The sequence below is a fragment of the Lissotriton helveticus genome, chromosome 9 (assembly GCF_964261635.1).
Source record: "Lissotriton helveticus chromosome 9, aLisHel1.1, whole genome shotgun sequence".
NCBI lineage: Eukaryota > Metazoa > Chordata > Amphibia > Caudata > Salamandridae > Lissotriton > Lissotriton helveticus.
This window is the reverse complement of record NC_136070.1, coordinates 929,265,544-929,292,801: the sequence shown is the minus strand read 5'-3', so window position 1 is coordinate 929,292,801 and position 27,258 is coordinate 929,265,544. Positions and strand designations below refer to the sequence as shown.

At 45.0% G+C, this 27,258-nt stretch overlaps 1 protein-coding gene across 1 annotated transcript in view; it reads right to left on the bottom strand.

Annotated features, from left to right (window-relative positions):
• Positions 1-27,258, bottom strand: part of LOC144783063 (cytochrome P450 2C5-like) — a 524,719-nt gene that overhangs the window by 401,191 nt on the left and 96,270 nt on the right. The window contains exon 3 of the mRNA XM_078662233.1: positions 9,033-9,238. Within this exon, the coding sequence (XP_078518359.1) occupies positions 9,033-9,209 (177 nt within the window). The 5' untranslated portion in view covers positions 9,210-9,238. The remainder of the gene's footprint in view (positions 1-9,032; positions 9,239-27,258) is intronic.

The following is a 27,258-nucleotide window of genomic DNA, read 5'->3' as shown; positions in this document are numbered from 1 at the left end:
AATGAGGGTATTTGAATGGTATGGTGAGCAAAAAAACAATGGATTTAGGCCCAGATCTCTGTACTGGGGTCAATGTATGACATGGTTCTGCATTCTGTCCATCAACTGTTGTTTTTGCATTTGTCACCCCAAGTGGGACGGGTATGCCCAGACGTGAGTCCCGTGCTCCCCATGCCACTGGAATCAAGCTATCCTTTGCTGATGAGGCTGAAAGCCCAAATCGGGTCCTAGGATGCTTGTTTCCAGTCCAGGGAGGACCTGGCTTGGCAGTTCGGGCTGTACTGTTCCCATGGGGCACAGGGTCAAGACTGATTTGCATATGGCTGGGTTCAAACTGGAATGGCATGGTGAGCAAAAAAACTATGGATTTAGGCTCAGATCTATGGAATGGGGTGAATGTATGACATTGTTCTGCATTCTGTCCATCAACTGTTGTTTTTGCATTTGTCACCCCGAGTGGGACGGGTATGTTCAGACGTGAGTCCCGTGCTCTCCATGCCACTGGAATCAAGCTATCCTGGCGGATGAGGGATGAAAGCCCGACACCGGTCCTAGGATGCTTGTTTCCAGCCCAGGGAGGACCTGGCTTGGCAGTTCGCGCTGGACTGTTCCCACGGGGCACAGGGTCAAGACTGATTTGCATATGGCTGGGTTCAAACTGGAATGGCATGGTGAGCAAAAAAAATGATGGATTTAGGCCCAGATCTCTGTACTGGGGTGAATGTATGACATTGTTCTGAATTCTGTCCATCAACTGTTGTTTTTGCTCAAATCCAACAATGACTAATGCATGAGACAAGGGACAAAGAAACCCTAGATACTTTTTTTAAATAAATACAGCACATCTTGCTAGTGTTGGTAGAGGGAACCAAGACTTCCACGCCAACACACTGACCAGAGAAGCTGAGGCTCCTGTATGCAGACGCTCCAGCTGACAGTGGTCCAACACATACCTTGCGGGGTGTTCAACTCGAGACCAGGATGGGATCCCACACTCTCTCACTTTAGGTAATGGGGTTCGACTAAATCCTAGAGGGATTCTTGGCTTCACACCTACTCACATTCTAGGTACACTTAGGTACATCTATTTAGGCATCGTCGGGATACACGCACTTTTATCATGCATTTTATATTCATGCATTTATTCATGCTTATGGCAAGATGGTAGAACTGTACTATCCTTTTATATTCACGGTACTGATAATAATATATATCTGCTACTGTCTAGCGGTTGTTGCAGCACATCTATTTTACACTAGAAGAACAACAGTGCAATAAATTCTTATTGTAACACGCCCGACCGTTTCTTCTGTGTAACTCTGAGAAAGAATAAGTGAGCACGAGTGACTCAGTGAAAAGTAATACATTGTTTCCACGATCCTGAGGGATCAGGGTTGTCATGTTCCAAGGTTGCCAGAAACTATTCTCTCCCCAATAACTGGGGATTCTAGTGGCACTGTGAGCTAGCTAATGCAAACAGGCTAACATTCTCGGTGGGGGTGCTCAGAGTCAGTCTGCGACCAATCCTACAGTTTATGTTATCTAAACGCGCAGGTCCTGTATGGGTAATATAGGAACTAAATGCTCTGTACGAGTAGAACAGCACACCTGTTTTATTACTAATAGGTCAATATATCTAAGATTAATCAATAGGTGAGTGAGCAATCTCATAGGGGAGTGCCCTACCCCCCTGATACTGAAAAGCTCTGTTGAGGCCAGGATCCACCTGGTCTATGAGATGCTCAACATTAGTCCCCTAGGGTTTCCAAATCTTAACTATGTGTATCGAACAATCATCAATTTGTTATCACAAAAGTAATCATCAAAATCAATAAACGTTTACTATTCGGTATGTATTCAAAAGCATTTAACTTTTATGTATCAATCTTGTTATTTCAGCACTAGAAGATGAAATGTGTGCACCATTGCACAATCAAAAATGAATAACAATCAACAGAAATTTGATTATGAATCAATAGTCAAAATGATTTAAATGAACGATTTAAATAACAAAAACACCCAATGCATTTCGGGTCTGTGTCAACCCTTCGTCAGGGGAAACAACCAATGAAACTGAATTAAAAAATTCTGACATATTTTATACATTCCACTTGATATATGCACAACTTTTTCTTGTGATGGGTCCATCCAGTTGGCACTGTAAAAAAATGCATATGAAACTAATCATTACTGGTGTGTATTATAATTTGCAAAGAATCAATAAGGGTATTGCACATGCGGGGTTCCCTGTGTGATCATGTAAAGTTGGCTTGCACCCAAAGGATAAGTGATGGACCTGGGAGCACAAAAAAACGGGAGATGTGAACATAGATGTTACTCACTTGTAGGAAGTGTGTAACGCTAACTACACAATATCAGTTGTGTAGCCGAATTCGTTAGAATCTACGCAAGTTTTCTTAAGTCCTCCAGGGAGAATCAAAGAGGACCTCAGTCCTTCCCTGGAACGTTAAAATATTCCAATGAACAGTGTCCAATCACTGATGCCGTGACTTCCTCCCTTACAAAACAAGCGCCTCAATCCATGTGACTATTTAGCAAGTTTAATTTATAAACATGAGACTGTATGTCCAGTGACGAATACTAGCACCATTATCTGTATATGAGCGTCCTCTCTATCGAATGAAGTGCCTCTATACTCTTTCAAAATGTATAAATCCCGCGTTCTCTGCATACATCCATGTTTTCGTGACCCGTACCTGTAACAGTTAGAGTTCACTGTTATTCCTGCCCATCACCCGCACGGTTCCTCTCATAGACCTCCAGTCAAATATCATTACGTTATGTACCTGCGTATATCACTGTCTCTTCCACAAGCGAAACGCAAAACCGCCGTTCTCCGTCTCTTACTCGCAAAGATTCCCGCGTTTGTTTAAACAGAGGGACACGCCCCTCTGTGGTCATGTGAATCTTATAAACCCGCCCGAGCCGGCGCTTGACACAAACAAAACTTTAGAGCGAATGCCTTAACTTACACTGACAAGTCCCAGGACTGTCTATGAGCACTATGTGGTTTAAAAGTGCTGACGGGAAGATCTTTTCAGTCATGTTACTCTGTGGTAAAAACTAACGTGAGTATACACATCAATCAGTCTATGTTGCCCCAAGACGCAGCCGATCACCAAAAATATGTCATATCTGACCCCTCGGCTACATGTTTACTGACACTTCGAATGGATGTGCTCTATAAGTTCACTCTGTCGACTATTTGTAAAAACAGACCGTATAAGACAACGTCCATAACGCATCAAAAATCCGTAATGCTGTGTGCAGCCTCTACTAAATAAGATGAGATTTCATGATTTAAATGATGTGAATATGTGAATGTGTGATCAAAACCTCCATGCTCTGTTATTTAATGCTCCCGCCCCATAGAATGGAACCTCTGCTTGGATACCTCCCCCTCATCGGGAATTATCCTCATGTGCAAGCCCTGTACATTAGATGATTATTTTCTACAACGATCACCCCCATTTCTGAGTATCAGTTCTTTACAAAATGATTCGGTCAATACGATCTATAAAAAGCATAACATTTCATACTGGTCATTTAAACCCCCAGGATTCATTGTACCGAGATTTTTTATCCAAGTTGTTTCTCTCCGGGATAACATGTTCAAATAGTCTTTACCTGCTGCTTTATCCACTTTTTCTAAGATCGTGAATCTAATTTGAGGGATAGTATGTGCTGTTTTGACCCAATGTGCCGCCAGACTAGATGTCAAATGTCTGTTGCGGATAGAACTCTTATGCTCTATTATATGAGTTTTTACTTTTCGCGATGTTCTACCAATGTAAACTAACCCGCATGGACATCGTATGGCGTATATGACGCCTGCTGTATTACAATCCGAGGTGTGTTTTAAAGGTATCTGTCGACCTGTTTTCGGATGTGCAAAGGTTTTACCAGTAATTACATTGCCGCATTGCCCACAGTTCCAACACTTATGCCTGCCTTTAAAAACATAGTTTCCAGAGCATGACGGTTTTTTAAAGATTTCCCTCATATTTTTCGCTCGATTGTGAGCAAACAAAGGTGGTACTTAAAAAAAAACAGCGAAGTCTGGTTCTTGTGAAATGATCTCCCATCTTTTCTGAACAATGTTTTTAATTTGGGCCGCCTGTGTGGATTGTTTTAAAACAAACACCATGCGTTTGTTTGAGGGTTTCTCGAATTTTGTCAGTAATGTCGTTCTGGTTTTTACAGCAGCTGTTTCTTTCGCTTTTTTCAGAATATCTTCAGGGTAACCTCGTGCTTTATAGCAAGATAATTGCATATATAGGAACTACACAACAGTCATGTGCAGGCAATCCATCAAGCCACTCTCCTTTTGTCATAAGAAATGTACAACTACCCTGCATTCAAGTCTGCATGTGGCACTGACACCAAAACAAGACAATATTAGCCTATACTCTAATGAACTAGTCACTGTACTCACTAGAGCACTCACTCAGTATTTATTTACATCCACACATTATATACACTACATTTCACATCTGGCAAGAACAGTTACATCAAAGAAAAGTATTTTTCGGGACATATCACACATAAAGTTACACAGAGCTTTTCTGCACATTCCCAAATCTATTTTCTGTTAGGATGAGGCTTCTAAACTAAGCAAGACAATTTTTGAAAGCTCTCTTTAGACAATGCATTTTGGTTTTTTTTAAGCCTTGTGTTTTGGGACTCTTCCTGTTAGAGAAAGTAACACAGCCGACCCATCCTAAATGTATCAGCAAATACCCATTGAGAAAGTAAGAGTGTGTGAACCAAATAGGGGGAACATAAAAACTACTGACTAATCATAAAAACTAAAAGTAGTACCCAATCACAAACAGTTTGGCCTGCACACTTGAGAGTGCTTGAATCCAAAAGCACGAGTTGAAGCTCGGAATGGCAGGTGCACCGTCGCGCACCAGCATCAAGATGCACTGCCGATAATGGCAATAGCCGGTGATCTCACATTGTGAATCCAATAGACAATCAGTGAATATTTATGTTTGCAAAGATGCAAGTGGGATTATTGTGATGACATTTTCCTGTTATTGCATTGCTACCCCTGACGAAGGGCTTTTTGCCCGAAATGCATTGGGTGATTGTTCGCATGGTTACTCAGGACTAAAAGTGTATTAGAACGTGTTCCAGAAAAATGCCTGGATGGGCATTTCTTCTACATTAAAAGCTTGAAGCCACTTCGCCTCTGTGTAAATTTTGCCAAAATTGGATAATTATGGTTTACCCTGGATTACTGGTTGTCTATTGGATTCACAATGTGAGATCACCGGCTTTTGCCATTATCGGCAGTGCATCTTGATGATGGTGCGTGACGGCGCACCAGTCATTCCCAGTTTGATAGGATTTAGCCATCAATATCAACAGGGGTGGTACTCCCAGTTTTGCTTCCAGACTCCTGCAAGACTTCGCCATAGGGTGACCCTTCAGATTCTGTTTGTTGGGCTGTGACAGAATGTAATACCAGTGATGCTTCCTGGGGGCAAAAGATAGCACCCCACCCTTACCTTTAAGAATTAAATGGCTCGAACCATATTGAGAGAAAGTTACCACATGGAATTCCTTAAGAGTAAAGTAGCATAATTATTAGAAATCGAGTCTCTAGTTGGCAGAGGTTTGCACCCTGTCCAATTAGGAACCATAGTGCTAGTTAGGGGAAGTCAGAGACACAGCCTAAATCAATCTGTGCTGACCCTCCGGTAGCTTCCTACAGAGCCATCAGGCTTAACTTAACAAGCACTGTGTAAAGTATTTGTGCAACACTTTAATTACAGTCACAGTAGAAAACGCCACAAAAAAGACTCCACACCATTTTAGAAAAATGAAGAATATTTGTAGGATTAAAACAAGACCAAAACAACAAAAATCCAATTAGAAGAACTTGAGATATAATAATCCAATCCAAAAAGCATTATTCAACAGTTTTTGTCATAAAAGCAGATCACAGATAAAACACATGATTTTCAACATTAAAATACAGTGAATTCATATAATAAGGCGTTAAAATTTCATACAGCAACATGATTCAAGTTAAAAGCATTGTCAGATTAAAAAAGAATCCATATTGTATTGGTATTAAGAGCCATAGTGGGTATTAATAGTTCAGGAGACTTATTGTCAGACAACGCCACAGAAATATAACAAACACATTGTCGGATAACATTTAGGGGCTCATTAGGATGGCGGTTTTTCCGCATCCTCTGGGCCGGCGGAATCCACCGCCGGCCCGGAGGACGAGGAAAAACCGCAGCGGACCCACCAAAGACCCACCGCCACATTAGGATGGCTGGTGGGTCCTGGTTTCCTTCCGCTGCTTTTCCGCCGCGGTTGGCTTACAACCGCGGCGGAAAAGCTGTAATATGGTGACGGTGTCTCTCAGACACCGTCCACCATATTAGGATGCACAGAAAGAAATGCTTTTACACGGCGGATATTCCGCCGTGTAAAAGCATACGGAGCTTCACTGCGGGGGCCCGTTGCGGGCCCCCTGGGTGAAGGGGGGATGGGGGGTGCACATGGGGGGTACCTATGGTACCCCCCTGCATATGTATGCAGCAAGCGGCAGTCACCGCGCGGTGCCTGCTGCTTGCTGCATACATATGCAATGTATGCTTTTTTAACATTGCGGCGGGTGCAGCTTGAAGCTGCACCCGCCGCAATGTTAAATATCCAGGATGTGACCGCCAGGGTGGCGGTCACATCCTAATTTGCACGGAGGGACCGCCGCAGCCCATGCGGACGGTCCCTCCTACTCTAGGGTGGCGGACGGACGCAAGTCCGTCCGCCATCCTAATGAGCCCCTTAGTGTTTTTCATATGACATCTCTAGTACGGGATCTGATTATCCACATCCAGCTTAGAAACTTGGCAACTGCTATTGTAAAACACGGCAAAAATATTCTTAGAGCAAGGCTCACTTGAGATATACATTTTTAAAGATTAAACTGCAATATAGTGGTTAAAAGTAAAAAGCACAAAGCAGGAACGTCAGGTCACACTTGACAGGGGTAAAATCAAAGGTTTATGCCGAACGCAATGGAGCTCTGGTCGGATTCAGGAACCATGCAGGCTTCACTGAAAACAGTACCTTTCTGGAGGTAGCATCAACCACGAGAAGCAAGTTGCATCAGTTCCAAGTCACTCTTTCGGAAGATGCGTTTCCGCTGAACCCCTTCTGCTAAAGGCGATGCATTGTCGTTGAACCGCACAGTCAGGAGTTGCATCATCATCGAAACTCTTAGGATGCCGGTGATGTGTCATCATGGAGCTGCGCAGTTGGTGCTGTGGTGTCCTAAACGGTGCTGTGTCAAGAGCAGCGGGAAAAGGGTCAGATCCGACTGGTGCAAAGTTGATGATACGTGGGTTTGGAAGAGAAACAGCCGCAGAACCCACTTCCAAGGCCCAGGACTGGATTGGCACTTCTTGGCAGGACAGGACTCACAGATGGCAGAGTCCAGCAGCTGAAGAAAGGCTGTTGGAAGTCTCTGATGTCCCTGAGGCTTCACAACAGAAGCCAAACCAGCAAGCTCTTGGATGCACTTAAGTTCTTTGAGAATATAAAAATGAAGGTCCAATCCTCCTCACTCCCAGACAAGAGGCAGCAGGCCAGCACAGCAAAGCAATTCATCAGAATGGCAGCCCCTCCTCGCAGCACAGCAGTCCTATTTCCTGGAAGAACGTCCTTGTGTCCAGAAGTATATTGTAGTCATAGTGTCATTGGTTCAGTACTCATACCCATTTGAGCCTTTGAAGCGAGGGAGACATCAAAGAGAAGCCTTTGAAGTGCACAAAGTCCTTTTCTTCCCTGCTTTGGCTCTAGATTAACTATAGGGGAGTATGCAGCTCTTTGAGTAGGGACGGGCACAGCTCTTTTCAAGTGCAAGTGTCAGCTCAACTCACCTTGTGTGTGACTGACCAGAGGGAATGCACAAGGCCCAGCTGTCACCTACCCCAGATGTGTATTCCGAGCCAGGCAGAAGCACAGAATGGTTTAAGTAAGAAAATGCCAACTTTCTCAAAGTGGCTTTTTCAGACTTGCAACTTAAAATCCAACTTCACCATAAATTGGGACATCAAATTGTGAATCCAGAGACACCAAGCTTCAAATGTCCATCTTTTCCCAATTGGAAATTACACTTCTTAAATGTATCAAGGTAATCCCAGCGTTAACCTATGGGAGAGATAGGCCTTGCAGTAGTGAAAAACAAATTTAAGAGTATTTCACTACCAAGGCATATAAAACTGAAAAGTACATGTCCTACTTTTGAAATACACTGCCCCTTATCCATAGGGCTGTCTAGGGCTTGCCTTATGGGTGACTTACATATAATAAACTGGAAGTTTTGGGCCTGGCAAGTAGGTTATCTTGCCAGGTGAAATGGCAGTTCAAAACTGCATACACAGGCTCTGCAGTGGCAGGCCTGAGACATGTTTAAAGGGCTTCTAAAGTGGGTAGCGCAATCAGTACTGTAGGCCCACTAGTAGCATTTAATTTAAAGACCCTAGCCACATATAGAGCACTTTAATAGGGACTTATAAATGAAATATGCCAATTGGGGATAAGCCAATGTTAACATGTTTAGAGTACAGAGCACATGCTCCTTAGTACTGGTTAGCAGTGGTAAAGTGCCCAGAATCTTAGATCCAGCAAAACAGGGGGTCAGAAGGCAAAACATCTTGGGAAACCATGCAAGGCTGCCAGGTCTAATAACAAGCAATACTTAATTACTCAGGAGAGAATATAACCATAACTCGCCCCTCTATGGAAAGAAACAACTTCCATTCATTCAAAAAGAAGTAACAAGTAAAACCTCCTGAGCAAGTGACAACACCGCTCCCTCCTAGAAAAAGTAAAAAAAACAAATCCTCCCCAAAGAGGAAATAATACAAAAGCCCACCTGACATAATATATCACTCCATCAACCTTCCCATTATGAGCAACATAACTAGTTAGAGTCTTACACTGCTGCCACTCCACACAATATGTTGGTCATAGTCTCTTACCTGCAAATACGTTTCATGCAGCAAGTGAGGTTTAATTGTCCTCAGTGTGCCCAAGAATGGCAGAGGTGTGGGCCCGGGTGGTAGGCCGAGTCTCTTCTGATGGATAGTCCAGTAAGTAAGAAACAGACTTCCGAGCAAGATACAGACAAATAAGACAGCTGTTATGGCTAACTCCATTCCCTTATCTCCCAGACGGGTACTGCTACCTATGGGAGACAGAGGATCAAGAGTATTAGGGTGATAGAAAGTATCTTCACCCATTAAACACAAAATAAAATGTCTCCACATTTCTTTAGTCCTCCTACTCAGAGTCAAAGTAAAAATATCATAGAGAATAACACATTAAAACAGTTTACATTTATACAAGAATTCATTCCAGTTCTCACGCCTTTAAAAGATTCACCATGAGACATCAAATATTGGGCATTCCTACCAGACAAAACATTCCTTGATATTTAAATAAATATATAAAAAGTTTGTTGAAAAGAAGTAGTGGAGACAAGTAAGTAATTAACTCCTTATTTTATTGCCAACAGGACAGAGAGGAAAAGCAATACGACCTCTCTCTAAATCTCTCAATTGTCGTCTCCACATTCCAGAACTCCCGTACTAGAGAGTTCTTATCTAAACATAGAGAATGGAACCTAACATTTGTCATAATCAAATGTCCACTATTTACAAAACAATTTTACCAAGGGCAGATAAAAAATTAACAAAGTCCACGCTATGGTACAGGGAGTCTATTCCTACGCCTGATTGCGCCCATAATAAAACTTGCTACCCCAAAACACACTATTGGGGATGCCAACATTTGCAAATAGGCCAATGCTGGCCTGACTTGCTCAAACTTACGTCCTCTTAAGAGTGGAATGATAAATGTCATGCGTAATGAGACATAAAACTCGCAGAAAAATATCATATGTAGGGTGTTCTGTTCCGAGAAGTTGTCAAAGGGACAGGGACCCAACGTCCCTTCTTTGAAAAACCCTTTTGGAAAGGCTAGTAGCCAGGGCACCATATTGTGCTTAAATCTAATTAAAGCAAATAGATAATACAGTTTATTTATATATGTTAAATATGGTTGCAGCTGCCTACCTAGACTCAGCATGACAAAGCTCCTCACAGTAGGTATAACTAATTCCCTTTCCTCCCTTATTGACATAGATCTAACCAAGAACTGCTGCTTTAGTCCTCTATTAGCTGACTTACCAAGAGCTCTAGGGCTTAGGAATAAGTCAGGACAACAAAGAGATTCCGTTTGGGTCTCAATATAGCGGACCCAAGGTATGTCTAACCCTTTGTCGAAGGAAACGCAATCTTGGATGATCAATTGATTCAGATTAGGGGGCGGTTGTGCCCAAGTACTTCAGCCTAAGTACAAATGGGAAATGGTCGGTGCAGTGTTCATTCATAAAAACAAATCAACAATGGACCATGGGAGAATACAAAACAATACTAATGAGTTCATCTGATATAACCTGAATTTAATTCATTCACTGGCAGATGCATCAAGCAAAATACCTCCCGGTAAAATAGCGAATCTGTAAAACAGGCCGATACCAAACGCAAAACCAGAAAATGCTATGCATCAAACCCAAATCGGTAAAAAATAAAGAATCGCTAAAAAATCCCCTCGGTAAATTACCGAATCACAAATCAGACAATCGGAAATAACGAACACCAAAGCTGACCTCGGAAATACCGAATCGCTGATAAAGAATCGCAATGGGATGCATGAAAAATCACAAATACCGAAAATGCCCAAAATCGCAACCCCACAAGTCTACCGAAATGGCTGCCCCCTACGTGCTTGCTAGGAGGAGGAGGATCAACGCCCAGGCTCAGCGCAGGAGGATGATCCAGGACAGGGTCTTCAGGGTGCGCATCACATTGCTGGGGCAGACAGAGGAACAGGTGTACGATAAGTACAGACTCAACCGTGCCATGATCATGCACCTAATAGCAGATCTGGAACCATTACTGCAGCACCAGACCGGTAGGACCAACGCCATACCAGCCCATGTCCAGGTCCTATGCAGCCTGCACCTGCTGGCGTCTGGACGCTTCCAGGGGGTAATAGCAGAGACCGGAGGCGTGTCGCAAAGCGCACTATCACGCTTCTTCCACCGGTTCCTAGAGGTCATGCTGACATTCATACATCGCCACATCACCTTCCCCACAACCCCCAGCAGCTGACCCGCACCAAACGGGAGTTCTACCAGGTGGCACAATTCCCCCATGTGATAGGGTGTGTTGACTGCACGCATGTCCCCATCTGTCCTCCCTCAGCCATCGAATACATCTTCCGCAACCGGAAGTCATATCATTCCATCAATGTGCAGGTCGTGTGCAATGCTAAGCACATCATAACGGACCTCGTAGCCCAATTCCCAAGGAGCACCCTCGACGCATACATCTTCCGTCACAGTGGCATCCACAGGCACCTGATCAACGGTGATTTTGGAGAAGGACACCTACTAGGTACATATTGATGCATCATCGTTAACTCCATCCCCACATGTATCATTGCATTGATGCTGCTGACCATTCTCTCCCCATCCTGCAGGTGACAGTGCTTACGCCTTGCGTGAGTATCTACTCACTCCCTACCTCAACCCAGCATCACCTCAAGAGCAGCGCTACAACAGAGCACACATCAGCACAAGGAATGTGGTGAAGCGTACATTCGGCATCCTTAAGAGTCACTTCCGAATACTGCACAAGACAGGAGGTGCCTTGCAGTACGACCCAGTGACCTGCTGCCAGATCATAGCTGTCTGTGCCATCCTGCACAACATCGCCACCCGTAGGGGGATACCCATAGAGGTGGACGGAGAGGATGAACTACGTGCACAGCAACCCCCCCCCCCCCCCCCCAACACCAACAGGCACATGTGCCCAACACAGTGGAAGGGCAACGGAGGCGGACATATATCACAGGGCATCATTTCTGAGACAGGTAAGAAAGAGCCTTGACAACATGATCTGGTTTGCAAGGGTTTAATGGACATGAACACCTGACTGGTGCAGATAAATGTAACACAAACAGGATGCAGCTGAAATAAAAGCTAAACTTAAATTGTCCATTGTCAACACGGGTGCTGCATGTGGCACTATAGTTGGCCCATGGTTACGCCACCATGGATAGGGAGACATTGCCACATGACTACTTGCGTTTGCCACGTACCCCCAGTCTCCTGTCCCGTGACTCCTCCACATCTCCACGATGAGTGTCAGTGGCGTTTCTTTAAGTCATTAATGCTGCGGTGGGTGACTCCGACAGCATTGACCCTGTCCTTGATGCGCAGCCACATCTTTCTTTTTTCTGCCTCAGGCACCTTAAGGGACAGCTTCCCAAACAGCTTATCATTTTTGCTGCTGACACCCTCAATTAGTATTTCAAGTTCCTTATCAGAGAACGTGCACTTTCTCTTCCTGGGTGTGTCCTTTCCCTGCTGGGGTGCCTCCTTCTCCATCCTCAAATGCTTGGCTGGTCCTGGTTGCTGCTGGTTCTGTGTAGCTCCTCAGCTTCTGTGCTCTGCCTCCTCCCCTGAGCTCCTCGGGCACTGAATGGAGCATGGGCTGTTCAACTTCCTGGTTGTGATGTCATCAGCCTGCTTCCGATGCGTCGCGTCTTTTTGCGAATTCGCAAATACCGAATTTGCAATTACCGATTCGGTATTTGCTAATTCGGTATTTGCTAATGGTGTATCGCTATCGTAGTTTTGCTGTGGAATTACGATTTTTAGCGATTCGGTAATTATTACCGAATCTCTTGATGCATCGCAGTTTGCATGTCCTTATTAGCGATTCCTTATTTTTCGCTAATAAGGACGTGGAATACCGAATTTTGATGCATATGCCCCTCAGTGAGTTGTGTCAATACATACTTCTGTACCACAAACAGTTTTTAAATTCCACAGTTTCATCTGATATAACCTGAATTTAATTCATTCAGTGAGTTTTGTCAATACATACTTCTGTATCACAAACACTTTTTAAATTCCACAGTCTTTTGTACATTATTATACAGTGCTCAGAGGTGCCTGAAAAGGACAGTGGTTAGGTCAGTTAGGGACAGGGTAAAGGCGTTGTGGTACAAACACAATTCAGTAATCTGTGATGGAACCTTTACAGTCTATTGTTGATCATGAGTTCCCATAAAAACATTACACATAGGGCAGTGATAGCTTCTTGTGGTCCTATAGTGTATGTTGCTTGAAAAATGTTGTCAACGTTTCGACCCCTATTGACAAAAGGGTTAATTGATCCTCATTTTGGGGTCTTCCTCAGGACAAATATAGGTGTGTGAGCACCTAAAAAATATAGATGTGTATAAATAACTGGGTAGAGTAATCATGGTCCACTGTTAGTATTAAAAAAGGGAGTTAGTGGGTACCTGCTGTGGTACGATGGCTCAAGGGGTCCAATTTTGATTGATGGCCGCCGGGGAGAGCCCTGTCTGCGGGTAATGGGACCAATTAATCTGTTGGTTAGAAAAACTCACTCTGTATATGGAAGATGACAGCCATCACCTTCCCGCAATGCGACCTCAGATTTAGACCACCATGGCCGACGTTATTGGACAGACAGTCCTCGCCCGAGGGTAGCCATAGACCTGGGACTGCATTCACTCCCCCGTTATCTATATGCTGTAGACAATGCCCTCAACCTAGCACCAATCACTCGTATGATACGATTGTAAGATACCGGCATTTTTTAATCGATATGCCCGTTTGTGCAACAAGCGCACGCAACTTATATATGCGTTATTTCTATATAGGAGCTGATACCGACTGCTTAGCGGTATATAACCAAACACTGTTCGGATTTATTGTGAACTTTCCATCTTCAGAAAATTGGAAATTTAATGGGATTAAACCAAGGCGTTTCATCTTCCATATACAGAGTGAGTTTTTCTAACCAACAGATTAATTGGTCCCATTTGATCCCTTTCCTATAACTAATAATGTGGTGATGCTTACCCGCAGACACGGCTCCTCCATGACTGAAGGGCGGGAATTGATTAATAGATCTCTTCAGTCAGCTACTACCCCCAAATCTTGGAAACATGCCAAGGTTGTCCCCCTGTTAAAAAAACCCACCCTGGACCCTTCCAAGCCAGAAAGTTTCTGACCTATCTCCTTGCTTCCGTACTTGCCTAAAGTGGCGGAAGCACACGTAAATTCCATCTTGACAGGTTTTTTGGAGACTAATGGGATCTTGGAAGAATCTCAGAATGGATTCCGTGCTAAACATAGCACGGAATCGGCCCTACTGGCCGTTATGGAACATCTAAGGGTGGCACATGACATGGGTAGCACCTCAGCTGTGGTTCTGCTGGATTTGAGTGCGACGTTCAACGCGGTCTCACATGGGATCCTGTTTAGGAGACTGTGGGAGATAGGTGTCGGAGATGGAGCTCTGGATTGGTTTGTGTCATTTCTATCCGACCGTTCCTTCCAGGTCCATGCTCCACTGTACTCATCCAGCAGATTTCCATTAGGCTGCGGTGTCCCACAGGGCTCTGCCCTCAGCCCCACATTGTTTAATGTGTATGTCCGCCCCTTGGCCATGCTGGCCAGGGAACGTAACATCAAATTAATTTCCTATGCGGACGATACGCAACTAATTTTCACCTTTTCCAATGACACCGTGGGGGATCGAGCCAAATTTCAAGAAGACATCCTGGCCATTTCCAGCTGGCTAACAGAGAACTGCCTCCAGTTGAATTAATCTAAAACTGAGGTTCTCCTTCTTGGCAGTGACACTCAGAAGTGGGATGAGCAGTGGTGGCCCCCTACATTGGGCCCGCCTCCCACTCCCAAGAAGGAAGTTAAAAATTTGGGGGTGATTATAGACAATTCACTTACCCTTGAATCCCATGCCAAAAGAGTAGCTGGCACTTGTTACGGCCGCCTACGCTCTCTTAAACCCATTCTTGGCTTCTTTGAACCCTCCATCCGACAGAGAATCGTCCAAGCTATGGTCTTATCCCATCTAGACTATTGTAATGCCCTTATGCTTGGTTCCAACCTGACAGTCGCTAACAGACTGCAAAGGGCTCAGAACGCTGCAGCCCGCATTCTGTTCGGATTGCCGAAACGCTGCCACACCTCCCAGGTTCTGCGTAGGCTACATTGGTTGCCTGTCAAACAACGTATTCAATTTAAAACCCTTTGTGTTATTCATAAAATGCTTTATTGCCTTGGCCCCCAAATCTTGCAGGGAATGTGTTCCTTCTATGTCCCGTCGCGTGCTCTCCGCTCTGCGGACCTTTCTCTTGCCCGTACCATCAAGATCCGGAGGTGCAGAGCCGGAGGCCGATCATTTAGGTATCTGGCCCCAAAACTCTGGAACTCTATCCCTTTAAGTGTGCGTACTACTACTGTCCATCTACTCTTTCGAAAACACATTAAAACCTGGTTGTTTTCTTCTATTTAGGGTTCCCCTGTGAGCTGACACTCTGCCGCCTCCATTCTGGTCGTTCTGTAATTAGGCATGTCCGCAAGCGCTGGGACGCCCCATTGCTGGGGTAGCCATGCGCTATATAAGCATATTATAACATAACATAACTAAGAAGCTATCACTGCCCTATGTGCAATATTTTTATGGGAACTCATGATCAACAATAGACTGTAAAGGTACCATCACAGATTACTGAATTGTGTTTTTACCACAACGCCTTTACCCTGTCCCTCACTGACCTAACCACACGTTTCCTACCCCAAGTACTGTCCTTTTCTTGCACCTCTGAGCACTGTATAATAATGTTTAAAAGACTGTGGAATTTAAAAAGTGTTTGTGATGCAGAAGTATGTATTGACACAACTCACTGAATGAATTAAATTCAGGTTATATCAGATGAAACTGTGGAATTTAAAAAGTGTTTGTGGTACAGAAGTATGTATTGACACAACTCACTGAATGAATTAAATTCAGGTTATATCGGATGAACTCATTAGTATATGTTTTGTATTCTCCCATAGTCCATTGTTGATTTGTTTTTATGAATGAACACTGCACCGACCATTTCACATTTGTACTTATGTGATGACCCAGGTCGGTTAATTTTGGGGCCTACCCCGTTATAACTTACAAATTCTTCAGCCAGCATACTAAAGGGGCAACCACAATCTGATCCGAGATAAAACCTGCACCAAGGTCCTCATGAATATTGAAAATTGGGGTGGAGGCCCGGACCGACAGCAGCCTGCAAAAGAAATTATTTTCAACTGCCTGGATTTCACCGGTCTCTATATATTCCCAGACATTACTCCCGTAGGTTACCATAGGGAGGCACTTGGCATTATAGATCTTCGTGAGGGCCGGGAGCGGTTTGGAGCCAATTCTTCTAGAAAACTCTAAGATGGCCCCAGAGGCTCTAGCAAGGGTGTTCTTTTTGTGGACACGCTGCGTGAGTCACGAGCGTCTTTCATCAAAAAGAACACCTAAATATGGGAAGGCGGGCAGTTTTGTAAGTTCCATCCCCTTACAATAAAATGTAGCCTTCCTTGCTCTAGCTGTACCAATAGACATTGAGTGTGACTTCTTAAGATTTGTGAATAAATCTAGAGAGTCCATAAAATCAATAAAACAATCTAAAAGAGATTGCAGCCCTCGCGACGTCCTTGCCACCAGAACCGCATCATCGGCATAGAGTAAAGCAGGGATCAATTTTGAACCGGCTTTTGGGACATCTTTGCAAGAAGAGGTCAGGGCATCCCCAAGTTTGTTGATATAGAGTGTGAACAACAGGGGAGCTAAAATGCACCCCTGTCGCACCCCTCTCTTGACAGCCCATGCGTCAGTTAAGCCGCCATCCTCATTATAGCGGACAGCGGCTGTGGTGTTTTCATGAATGGCCGCCAAAAAAGAGATCAAATCTGCCTCCATACCGATGCTATAAAGGGACGCCCAGAGTTTTGATCTATTTACAAGGTCGAAAGCTGTAGTTAGGTCCATAAAAGCCAAATGGAGATCCCCACGCTTTGCGACCGTGTACTTCCCTATTACTAAATGTAGATTAAGACATTGTCCCAATGTGCCCTTTCCCTGTCTAAAACCATATTGAAGATCAGAGATGATACTATTTTTATCTAACCAATTTGTTAAGCGGGCAAGAACAACTTTCCCCATTATTTTAGCTGCGGAATCCATGAGTGAGATTGGTCTATAAAGGCCGGGTCATCTCTGGAGCCCTTTTTAAAGATCGGGACGATTACCGCCTTCGCCCAAGACGGGGAAGGCCGACCTGGGTTGCAGCATTAAAAACAAAAGTTAAGATTTTTGCCCAAAAAATAGGATCTGCCCTGTAAAGATCAGCCGGCACCCCATCAGGGCCTGGTGCCTTCCCCCATGATGTTGACATGATTGCCTCAGTGACTTCGACCAATGTAAAGGACAGGGCATTTGAAACTCAACCTGTGTTTCCCTGGCCAACTAATAGATCCCTGAGTCACGTCACTGTATACGCCCCCAAAGTGCTGAGCCCACCTCTCTGAAGAGATAAGACAATCATTAACAGAGTTAGTGGATTAATCAAAAGTGGGGTTATTTACCACAGTCCAAAACCTAGTGCTATTAGCCAAAACGCTTGCTTGGCTAAGTTCGTCCCATGCCATCTCTCTTAGCTGCAACTTTCTTTTTTGCACTTTTGTAAGCCCTTCTGGTTTGCTTAACCCTGTCAGGGTCCCTTGGTTTCACATTAAGCTCTTCCAAGAGCACTCTGTGCGTACTAACACAGGCTTGGTCAAACCATTTTTTATGTTTCTTCGGCCTTAGTTTGCAAGGGACCGTCCAATTGACCGCTACCTGTCTGGTAATGCGGTCAAATGCACCTAGGATTATTGATGGGTTAGAGTCCTGGTCCATACAAATTCCAAACTCCTCTACGCAGTCATTATATAGGTTTTCAAGGAAACTTTCCGGGGTGATTACCTCACATCTTTGCCTGTGAGCTTGGTCTTTTGGAGCGATATTGGAATTAGTTATGTGAACCAGGGGTTTAACCTTCTCAGTAACAGAGATGTTAATGACCAGAGTCAAAGGGTTGTGGTCACTCAGGCAAGTATGGGTTACACAAAAAGTACATAGTAAGTCCATCAATAATCCTGAGACTAGAATATAATCAATGATACTTGGGTCACCTTGGCCCGTATATGTAGAAATAGGAGATAAAACATCCGACTGCGCAGGGCAGATCAGATTATGGGCCAATAAAAAACCCTCTAGAAAAGACCCAAAGTTTGTATGTTCAAAATGTGTTAACCCCTGTGGGCCATACTCCTCTTCTAGTCTTGACATGCAATTAGTAGGACAGACATGTTAAAATCACCACGGATTAATAAATGGTAGGACATATCAACCTTAGCCCCATAGTCATCCAAAAAGGCAGCGAGAAGTCTTAAATGCTCCAGCTCATCACTTCTCGTAAAGGAATTGTAAAAATTGACCACTAAAAAGCTCAGTAGATTTTTCCTTGTTAGTTCAACTGCTAGAATGTAAGAAGGTGAGCACGTATCTATTAACTTTGCCCTATACAGTAATTTTAGACTAATTAACAGCAAAAGCCCCCCACTAGATCTCCCCATTCTAGATGGTACAGCATATATACTAAATGACAAGTACCCATCCAGAAAATAGGGTTCTGTTGAGTCCCATGTTTCCTTCGGGGCAATAATGTGATGGCTAGCAAGAAAAAATTCCCAATTAATGTCCCCTCTTTTGGATCGAAGACCTGCTATGTTCCATGATGGAATTTTTAATCCAGGAACACTAGATAAATGCAGAGTGGAATTAGATTCGGTGGATCCCTGAGTAAAGGGACCGGGCTCTTCAATAGGAGGTGTAGTAGGAGGTAGCGGGTTAATCATGGAAAGAGGAATTTCTTTCTCTAAAGTGTCCCCCTTAACTAATGGGACCACTGTAGCCAATTGATTTACTGGTAGTCAGCCTTGTTCGTCTAGGTTGGGTAAGGCCTCGAATCTATTTGAGACAAGGATATAAGGGGCAATCTCCTTCTGGAGTCTCAATAGGGGCCTGTAAAAATAGCCCAATGGAAGGGCAACAATAGAAGTGGCAGAGAGTGGGTAGTGATCATGAGCTTTGAGAATAATTTGAGCAGCTATGGGGCTTCGAAAATTTACAATAACACAATCCCCCCCTATGTTTTTTTGCGACAGCACCACCCATGCAACTCTGCGCACCATCAAAATATTGTTGCTCAAGGCCACCCTGAAACCTTTAAATCTAGATAACCAGTCCACAGTTTTATTTCTTAGTTGGGTCCAAGATTCTGGTCGATCGGGTCTCAGCGGGGGAACAGCGGCCAAGACCACGACCAGGGTACAAGCCACCGTCAGCAAATCTAAGGTGTCTCGCACAGGCTTAGTGGACACATTGTTAGTGCTGCTGGGTCCCTCTCTAGAAGGGGCCGGAGCGGCAGTTAATACCCTAGGTAACCCCTTCGGGATATGCAAATTCTGAACACCCGAACAAGAGAAGGTTGCCTGCCCCCCGTGCCTTGAGGTGCTGTGCTTGTGGGAAGGGCCCCCCTGGGTTTTATCTTACATGCTGGGGTTGCGAACTTGCTATACGCATTTCTTCATTAAAGTTATTTGCTGCCCCGTAGGTCATAACCTGGTTTTGATCCCCAACTGAACCACTACTCCTGTGCCATACCGGCACCCCATGTTCCAGGCCCCCCCCCCTATGATCCTCGCTACATCAGTATTTGCCCTTACCTCGGCACTTTTTGAGAGCAGGGCGAGTTTTTCTTCAATTGCCCCCAGTTTATTCCAAAAAGGTGCGAGGCAAGTGGTAATTAGGGTCTCCATTCGTTTCCAATAATCAGGGTTGTCTCCGGGGTCCATCGGCTTGGTCACTTTAGGGTTAATGAGAAAGGGCAAGCCATTGTCAGTTCTTGGTGGTGACTTCCCTTTTAGATATTTAATTTTTCCTTTTTATTTATTTTTACCCTGCAATGCTAAACTGCCCCTAGTACACTTTGCCGGTGGTTCCCCAGGTCCTCCCTCTGTGTTAAAATCCAACCCTTGTGAACATACACTAGCCGGCCCTACACTGTCCTTAGGTAGCATTTTGGACCTGGTGGCTCGATCGCCTTGGGCCGTCCAAGGTCTAATGGGGGAGTGGGATTGGGCTTGGGGAGGTACTTGGACAACAGATAAATCAGGGTTCTGCAAATGGAGATAGCCCCCTGTAGCACCATGAGCACTCACTCTTGAAGAATTAGAGCGTTCAGTATGAGTACAGTCAACCACCTCTCCCCTTCCTAAATCAGGGATGGGTTCCATGTCAACCATACTAACTTTAGGTGCTTCAGGTGACACATGCTTATGAGACTTGAGGTTTGTGTAACTGCAACAGGTGATTTAGCCATTCCTATTGCCCCCAAAGATGATCTTTTTTATTCCACATACGACCCCAAAGACAATCTCTTTTCAGTAAGCTGGATTTCGTGCTGAAGCACAGATTCATCCCTGGTTAGGAAAGCGTCCAGCGTACCTGCTACCACCCCCCTCCCCTCTGCCATGTGAGCTTACGTTTTGTGGCCATCAAACAATAAATCTAAAATTTTAAATGTAAAACAATGCTAATGCAGCCCCCCCCCCCCCCCCACGGCCTACAAGCTTATACTAAGAAATAGGGTTGTCTGAAACTTAAGTTATATATCAAAGTTCACTAACAGTTAAACATAAACGTCACTGACCAAGTCCTCTAGTCCTCCAGGATGAATAAAGTCTGATGAAAGGGAGGTGGCCCAGCCCTGCCTCCTCCTGGCTACGACGGGCACGGATGGGCCTGCCCTTGGCCTGGGCGAGCCCGCGTGCGTCCTGCGCCGCGGGGGCTCTCCGCCGATTTCTATCAAGTGGTGCATGTCCTCTTAAGGCTCTTCTCGCGAAACCGCACTGCCTTCTGGGGGATGTAGTGCCCCGGCAAGCCGCGATCCGCGAGGGTGGCGCGAGGAAAGTTCAAACACAAGGCCCTCCTGGAAAGGTCTCTGGGCAGGACGACAGCAAGGTAACAAGAGCACAGAAGTGAGCAACAAAAATCCAAAAGCAGGTAAGCTCGTCCCCAATCTACTCAATACTAGGACAGTTCCCTGACCCAAAGGAGACCAACCTCATATCATTACTGGCAGGCCCGGACTGGCCGCTGTGGGCACCGGGCCATCCCCCGGTCGGCCGCAAGGGTGGGGGCCGGTTTTGGGCCCTGGGGGCCGTTTTTGTTGCAGAGCCGGTTTTGCAGCATAGCTGCAAAATCGGCCCTGTAACAAAATCGGCTGAAAAGCGGCCCTGGCAAAGCGCTCGCCCCCCTCCCGCCCGGGGGGGGCGGGGGGGCGGCCGAGCACTTTGCCAGGGCCGGTTTTGGTTCCCAGTCCGGCCCTGATTACTGGTAACAAGAAACCACTATTAAGGAGTGCAGAATCGTGGCTTTTCAAAGAATTATATGGCAGGTGAAATCTTGCTTACTGAGACTATGGGCCCAATTTAGATTTCAGTGGACAGGTCACTCCGTCACAACAGTGATGGATATCCTGTCTGCCAAAACCTAAATTCTATTAAGTCAATGGGATTTTTTATTTCAGCGGACGGGGTATCCATCACCGTTGTGACAGAGTAATCCATCCACCAAAATCTAAATCAGGCCCCAAATCTTTTGAGTAGCTGATCCAAGACATATTTCTCTGTTTATCATTCCAGGGGCCATATGTATCAAGGCCAAATGGGTTCGCAGAATTTCGGCGTTTGTGAACCCATATTCGCAAAATGGTATGTATGAAACAATTTGAGTGCAAAATAAGGAATCGCAAAATTTGCCATTCCTTATTTTGCGATTGCATTTAAGGAATCGCAAATTTTGCGATTCCTTAAAAGCAATGTATCAAGGTAAAAAGAAATTCCAAAATGCCCTAAGGAATCGCAAATTACCACCAACTTCTAGTTGGTGGTAAGTTGCGAATTCTTTAAAAAAAGCATTTGTTTAAAAAACCAAAGGTGCCATGTGACGCTCATACATGCCCTTAGGGCATGTATGTGCGCCACATGTGCGCCCATGCAGATTTCAGGGGTGCAACAGGGTGTCCTTTGGACACGCCTGCACCCTTGAAAATATTCTCAATTTGCGATCAGCAAATTGCGAATCGTTCATTTCCCCTTCATTCATATGGGCCTCCTTGCCCATAGAAATGAATGGGAAATCTTTCCTTAATTGCGATTAGCAATTTGCTAATCGCAATAAGGAATGTTAAGAAATCGCTTAAAAGAAGCGCATTTCTACATACATACCATTTTGCGATTTCTAAATAGCGATTCCTTAAAAATCGCTATTTAGGAATAGCAAAACGGAATGTTGATACATATGGCCCCAGATCTCTTGGTGGTTCTCCGCACACTGGAGCATTCCCCCTACTTGCTCCTTTGAATATGGTGCTAGGCTCATTTTATCAAACTTTAAGATTTTTAACCTCCTTTTGTAGGGGGTACAGCAGAATGTTTGAAACAGTTCCGCTATCTTGGGACCACTTTCCTTCAATTATGGGGTTCTCTAGGGTCAGCACCGTCATCAAGGTTTTTCCTAATGTAAATATCAGTGAACATTTTGAGCTGGAGAAATTCACATGCAGATAATGAACAAGGTACATGCCTTTTTTTTAAATGCTCATTCTGCTGGATCCTGTATCTGACTGCAGATGACCCACTTTTTCAATCGCAAATAGCACCAGATTGGAGACCTAAAACGTTTTGCAATAGCTTCCTTGCACGGGTAGGTGGCACTATCGAACTCTGTGGTGCTCAGTACCACCTTTGGAAGTGACAATACTGAGCCACATATATGTGCCACCACTGCATGCTTATGTCAGTGTATACCATGACCAGTGCTCTGTAATGATTTACTGACAAACTGAGGATACTGACAGTGTGCATCATCTAACTTGTAACCTTTTTATCTCCTAAAAGTCTACATTACAGAGCGAGGAGGTGGGCAGGCGGTGTGGCATCTGCAGTAAGAGTATCTACCACAAAGAGCATTACAAAAGGTAACTTGAAATTAATCAGCACTGTAACTGGTTTCTAAACAGGGCTAGAAGAGGGAGCAGTTCCTCTATGTTTAAAAAACACTGCAGATTAAACTTTAATCTGCAGTGATTTAAACATAGAGGGACTGCTCCGTCTTCCAGTCCTGTTTAAACCACTGCAGTGAACTGCATACCCCTTGGTGCCCTTACATAAGTATGTATGTGCACAGAGGTCTATGCACCGGGGTCGATATCCCTCGGTGTCCTTACATACTTATGTAAAGGCACCGAGAGGGGTATGCCCCGCACTGCAGTGCAGTGCATACCCTTTGTTGCCCGTACATACTTATGTAAGGGCACTGAGGGGTATGCACTGCGCCTCTTCGTGGTACTCAGCGGAATTTGAATGTAATTCCGCTGAATTTCGTGGGACGAAACTCCACCAATTCTGATCACCCCAAATTTTTAACAGGCCCAATTTCTATTTAGCCACACTGCAAAGTCAAAATGTTGCAGATACTACTGAGACTTTTGTATCACCTTGGGTTCGATGTACTAACCGCCTTTACATTTGCAAATACTGTGATTTTCAAAAGCTGTGCAATGAAAACAATCACATCTACTAATGTGCTAAAGGTATTATTTATTTAATGCAAATTTATACATTACCCGAAGGTGTCAGAGCGCTTTACAAAAGAACCAGTTGCGATACATAAGGATTTAGGATTACATGAGTTACATAAAAGATACAAACAGAAAAAATTGCTAATGTACAAGTTGTAAAGTCACTCAAGGAAGAGATACAAATGGATAAACTCTAAGAATCACATAGGAATCGTAGTGAGTAAAAGATCTACTACATATACTAGTGGTACTTTTCAATTTGAAAAGTATCTTTTGCGACCCACTTCGAATCAGGGAAAAGGCATTTAAGAGATATAAAAGGCTCAATGAGAAATATCAACTACAGTTGCGAAGCACTTCTGAAGTGAAATGACAACATGCCATGAAACCGCCTGGTAAACGAGCGCTGTACAAATGTTTTTAAATTCAAATTCAAATTCACTAGACAGGTGTATCCCAGCCAAATGGACTCATCCTAAGAAAGGCTATTCTCAGGAGTGGTTTGATGAGTCTCTTGTTAAGGCCAGGTAAAACTGTAAAAAGTTGAGTACATAGCCACTAAGAAAATCTACCACAAATTGATTTGGTAAACCTGCACCGCATTCTTTTCTGATGAGATCAAAACTAGCAACAATCCCTCCAAAACGATTGTTTCTCTACTAAAGGATATGGTGAAATCTCCAGTGACTAGTGACCGTTCCATCACTTCGAATGACCAGTGTGAGGCATTTACGATAGCTTCCATGGGGAATGCAAAGCTTCTGCGACACTGGGGGCTGAGGTTGTAGGAACGGGGAACTTGCTCCGAGCCGAAGTTTGAAGAAAGAAAAACAAACGCGCTAGCCAGCGCATTACCAAAATACCGGTCACTGTCCCATCCTCAGACGATAGGAACCGCAAAAAGCACAACAGGAATACCAGGACACAGGGGAACAGCCGCTCCGCCGCCAAACAGGAATCACGAGCCCCGATCGCCTGGCTCCGCCCAGTGATATCCTGCACCACCGCCGGGAATCATGGGAACTGTAGTTTTGAGCCCTAGATTACTGGGAACTGTAGTCTTTGGCAGGCGCGTGCTGTCCTACAACCTGACAGTATGCCCCCCTCCCAAGCGCCTCCTAGGCCCGGGCTTTGCAGGAAACCTAGCGTGGAAGGAACGAACTGCCCTAGAAGCATTGATGTGCTGCACTGGCTCCCACGAGTCCTCCACAGACCCGTACCCCTTCCATGAGACCAGATACCAGAGCACCCCCCTGCGGAATTTGGAGTCACGGATAGACCTCACCTCATACTCCAGATTCCCATCACAAGCAATAGCAGGGGGCGCCGTTCTGCGCGAAGTAAGGGCTTTCTTCAACAAATGCACATGAAACACCGGATGGATTCTCAACGCGATAGGCAACTTCAATTTATACGCAACAGGGTTGATTTGTCTCACTATGGGGTAGGGCCCAATGAAACGCGGATGGAAAATGCTCCTCAACTTGAAACGAATGTACTTGGTTGAGAGCCACACCTTGTCCCCTACCTTGAACTGAGGACCAGGATCTCGGTGCCTGTCTTCCCATCGTTTGTACACCTCTTTTGCCTTTAGCAGATGTTTTTGTACGGTGTTTTTGTAAGGTGACATGCCTATCGAACTGTGCCATGCATTGTTGCATGCCAACTCCGCCATCCACAACAACTCCACCCAAGATTCGTGTGCTTCCTTGGAGTAGCAGCGCAAATACTTCTTTAAAGTCTGATTCAGACGCTCTGTTTGTCCATCTGTTTGAGGATGGAAACTGGTAGAGAGCGCTGACTCAATACCCAACGCCTTGCACCACATACGCAAAAAACGAGCGATGAATTGCGGCCCCCTGTCAGACACAATTACTCTTGGTATGCCATGCAATCGTATGACTTGAGAGGCCAATAACTGTGCTGTTTGACTAGCAGTGGGAAGATTTACACAAGGTAGAAAATGTCCCATCTTCGTTAAATTGTCCACTACCACCAATACAGCGTTTTTTCCCTGGTCGGAAGGTAGTCCTGTGATGAAGTCTAGACTTATGTTCTGCCATGGCCGATCAAGTGTGGGCATAGGCATCAACAGACCCTTCTTTTTGGTGGTTTCCCCTTTTGCTCTGGCACATGTATCACACCTCGCTACCCATAGGGTAGCGTCTCTGACCAAAGACTCCCACCAAAAATGTCTTCTAAGCAGACTCACAGTCTTGGTAACCCCAGGATGTCCAGCCGCCTGAGCTTCGTGACACCAACAAAAGGCTTTCTTCCGTATTTCCTCAGTGGGTAAAAACAAACACTCCCCCTGAAAAGGCAAACCCTGTCTCACCTTCCGGCCTGATTTGGCTGCAGCCCAACGGACCCAAGACCCCAAAGACCTAGAGCCCTTGATGTCGTCCGAAAACTTTTCGGCCCTAATCACACACACCACCTTAGCAGAAGGGATGATGGATCGCTCCTCCTCATGCTGTTTTACGGGGATCTCCTGTCTGGACAGAGCATCTGCCTTCCTGTTCTCCGTGCCAGGACGAAAGGTTACCACAAAGTTGTACTCAGAAAAAAGAGCATCCACCGCATTTGCCTTTGCGTCAGATGTCTCGCGGAGGACATGTATTGGAGGTTCCGGTGATCGGTATACACCGTCACTGCCTGACAAGCCCCCCACAGGTAAGGCCTCCACTCCTGAAAAGCCCTTTTTATTGCCAAAAGTTCTTTCTCCGCTATTGAATAGTTGACCTCAGCCGAGCTCAACTTCTTTGATAGGTAAGCAACAGGATGGAGCTGACCCGTGTGTGAATCCCTCTGGGACAGAACTGCCCCTATGGCTTCATCCGAGGCATCTGCCTCGACGATGAATGGATGTTCCAAAACAGGATGTGCCAACACCGGTGCTGTGGTGAAAGCTCTTTTCAAAGCTTGAAACGCCTCCTCAGCCTCCCCTGTCCACACAAAAGCCTTTCCTTTTCTTAACAACCATGTAATGGGGACAGCAGTCTGGGAGAAATGCAAAATGAACCGACGATAATATTTGGCGAACCCCAAGAAGCTCTGCACCTCCCTCACATTCTTTGGGGCTGGCCAATCCCGTACCGCCTGTACCTTCCTTCCAGACATCTGCAATCCACTTGGGCTGAGGTTCACACCCAAATATTCCACCTCCTGTACCCCAAACTCGCATTTACTCAGTTTTACATATAAACGATGTTCCCTTAGTTTGTCCAAAACCTTGCATACATGGTTTGCATGACATGAGACATCCTGTGAGTAAATCAAGATGTCGTCTATATACATCACCACAAATTGGTCCACATATTCTTTCAAGACGTCGTTTATAAAAAACTGAAACGCTGCAGGAGCATTACAAAGCCCAAAAGACATCACCAGATATTCGTACAGACCATATCGCGTCTTGAACGCCGTTTTCCACTCGTCCTCCTCTCTCACCCTGACCAGGTGATACGCCCCACATAGGTCCAAACGAGTATAGATCTTGGCCTCCCTCACCTGGTCGAGCAAGACTGAGATGAGGGGAAGAGGGTAACGGTTACGAATGGT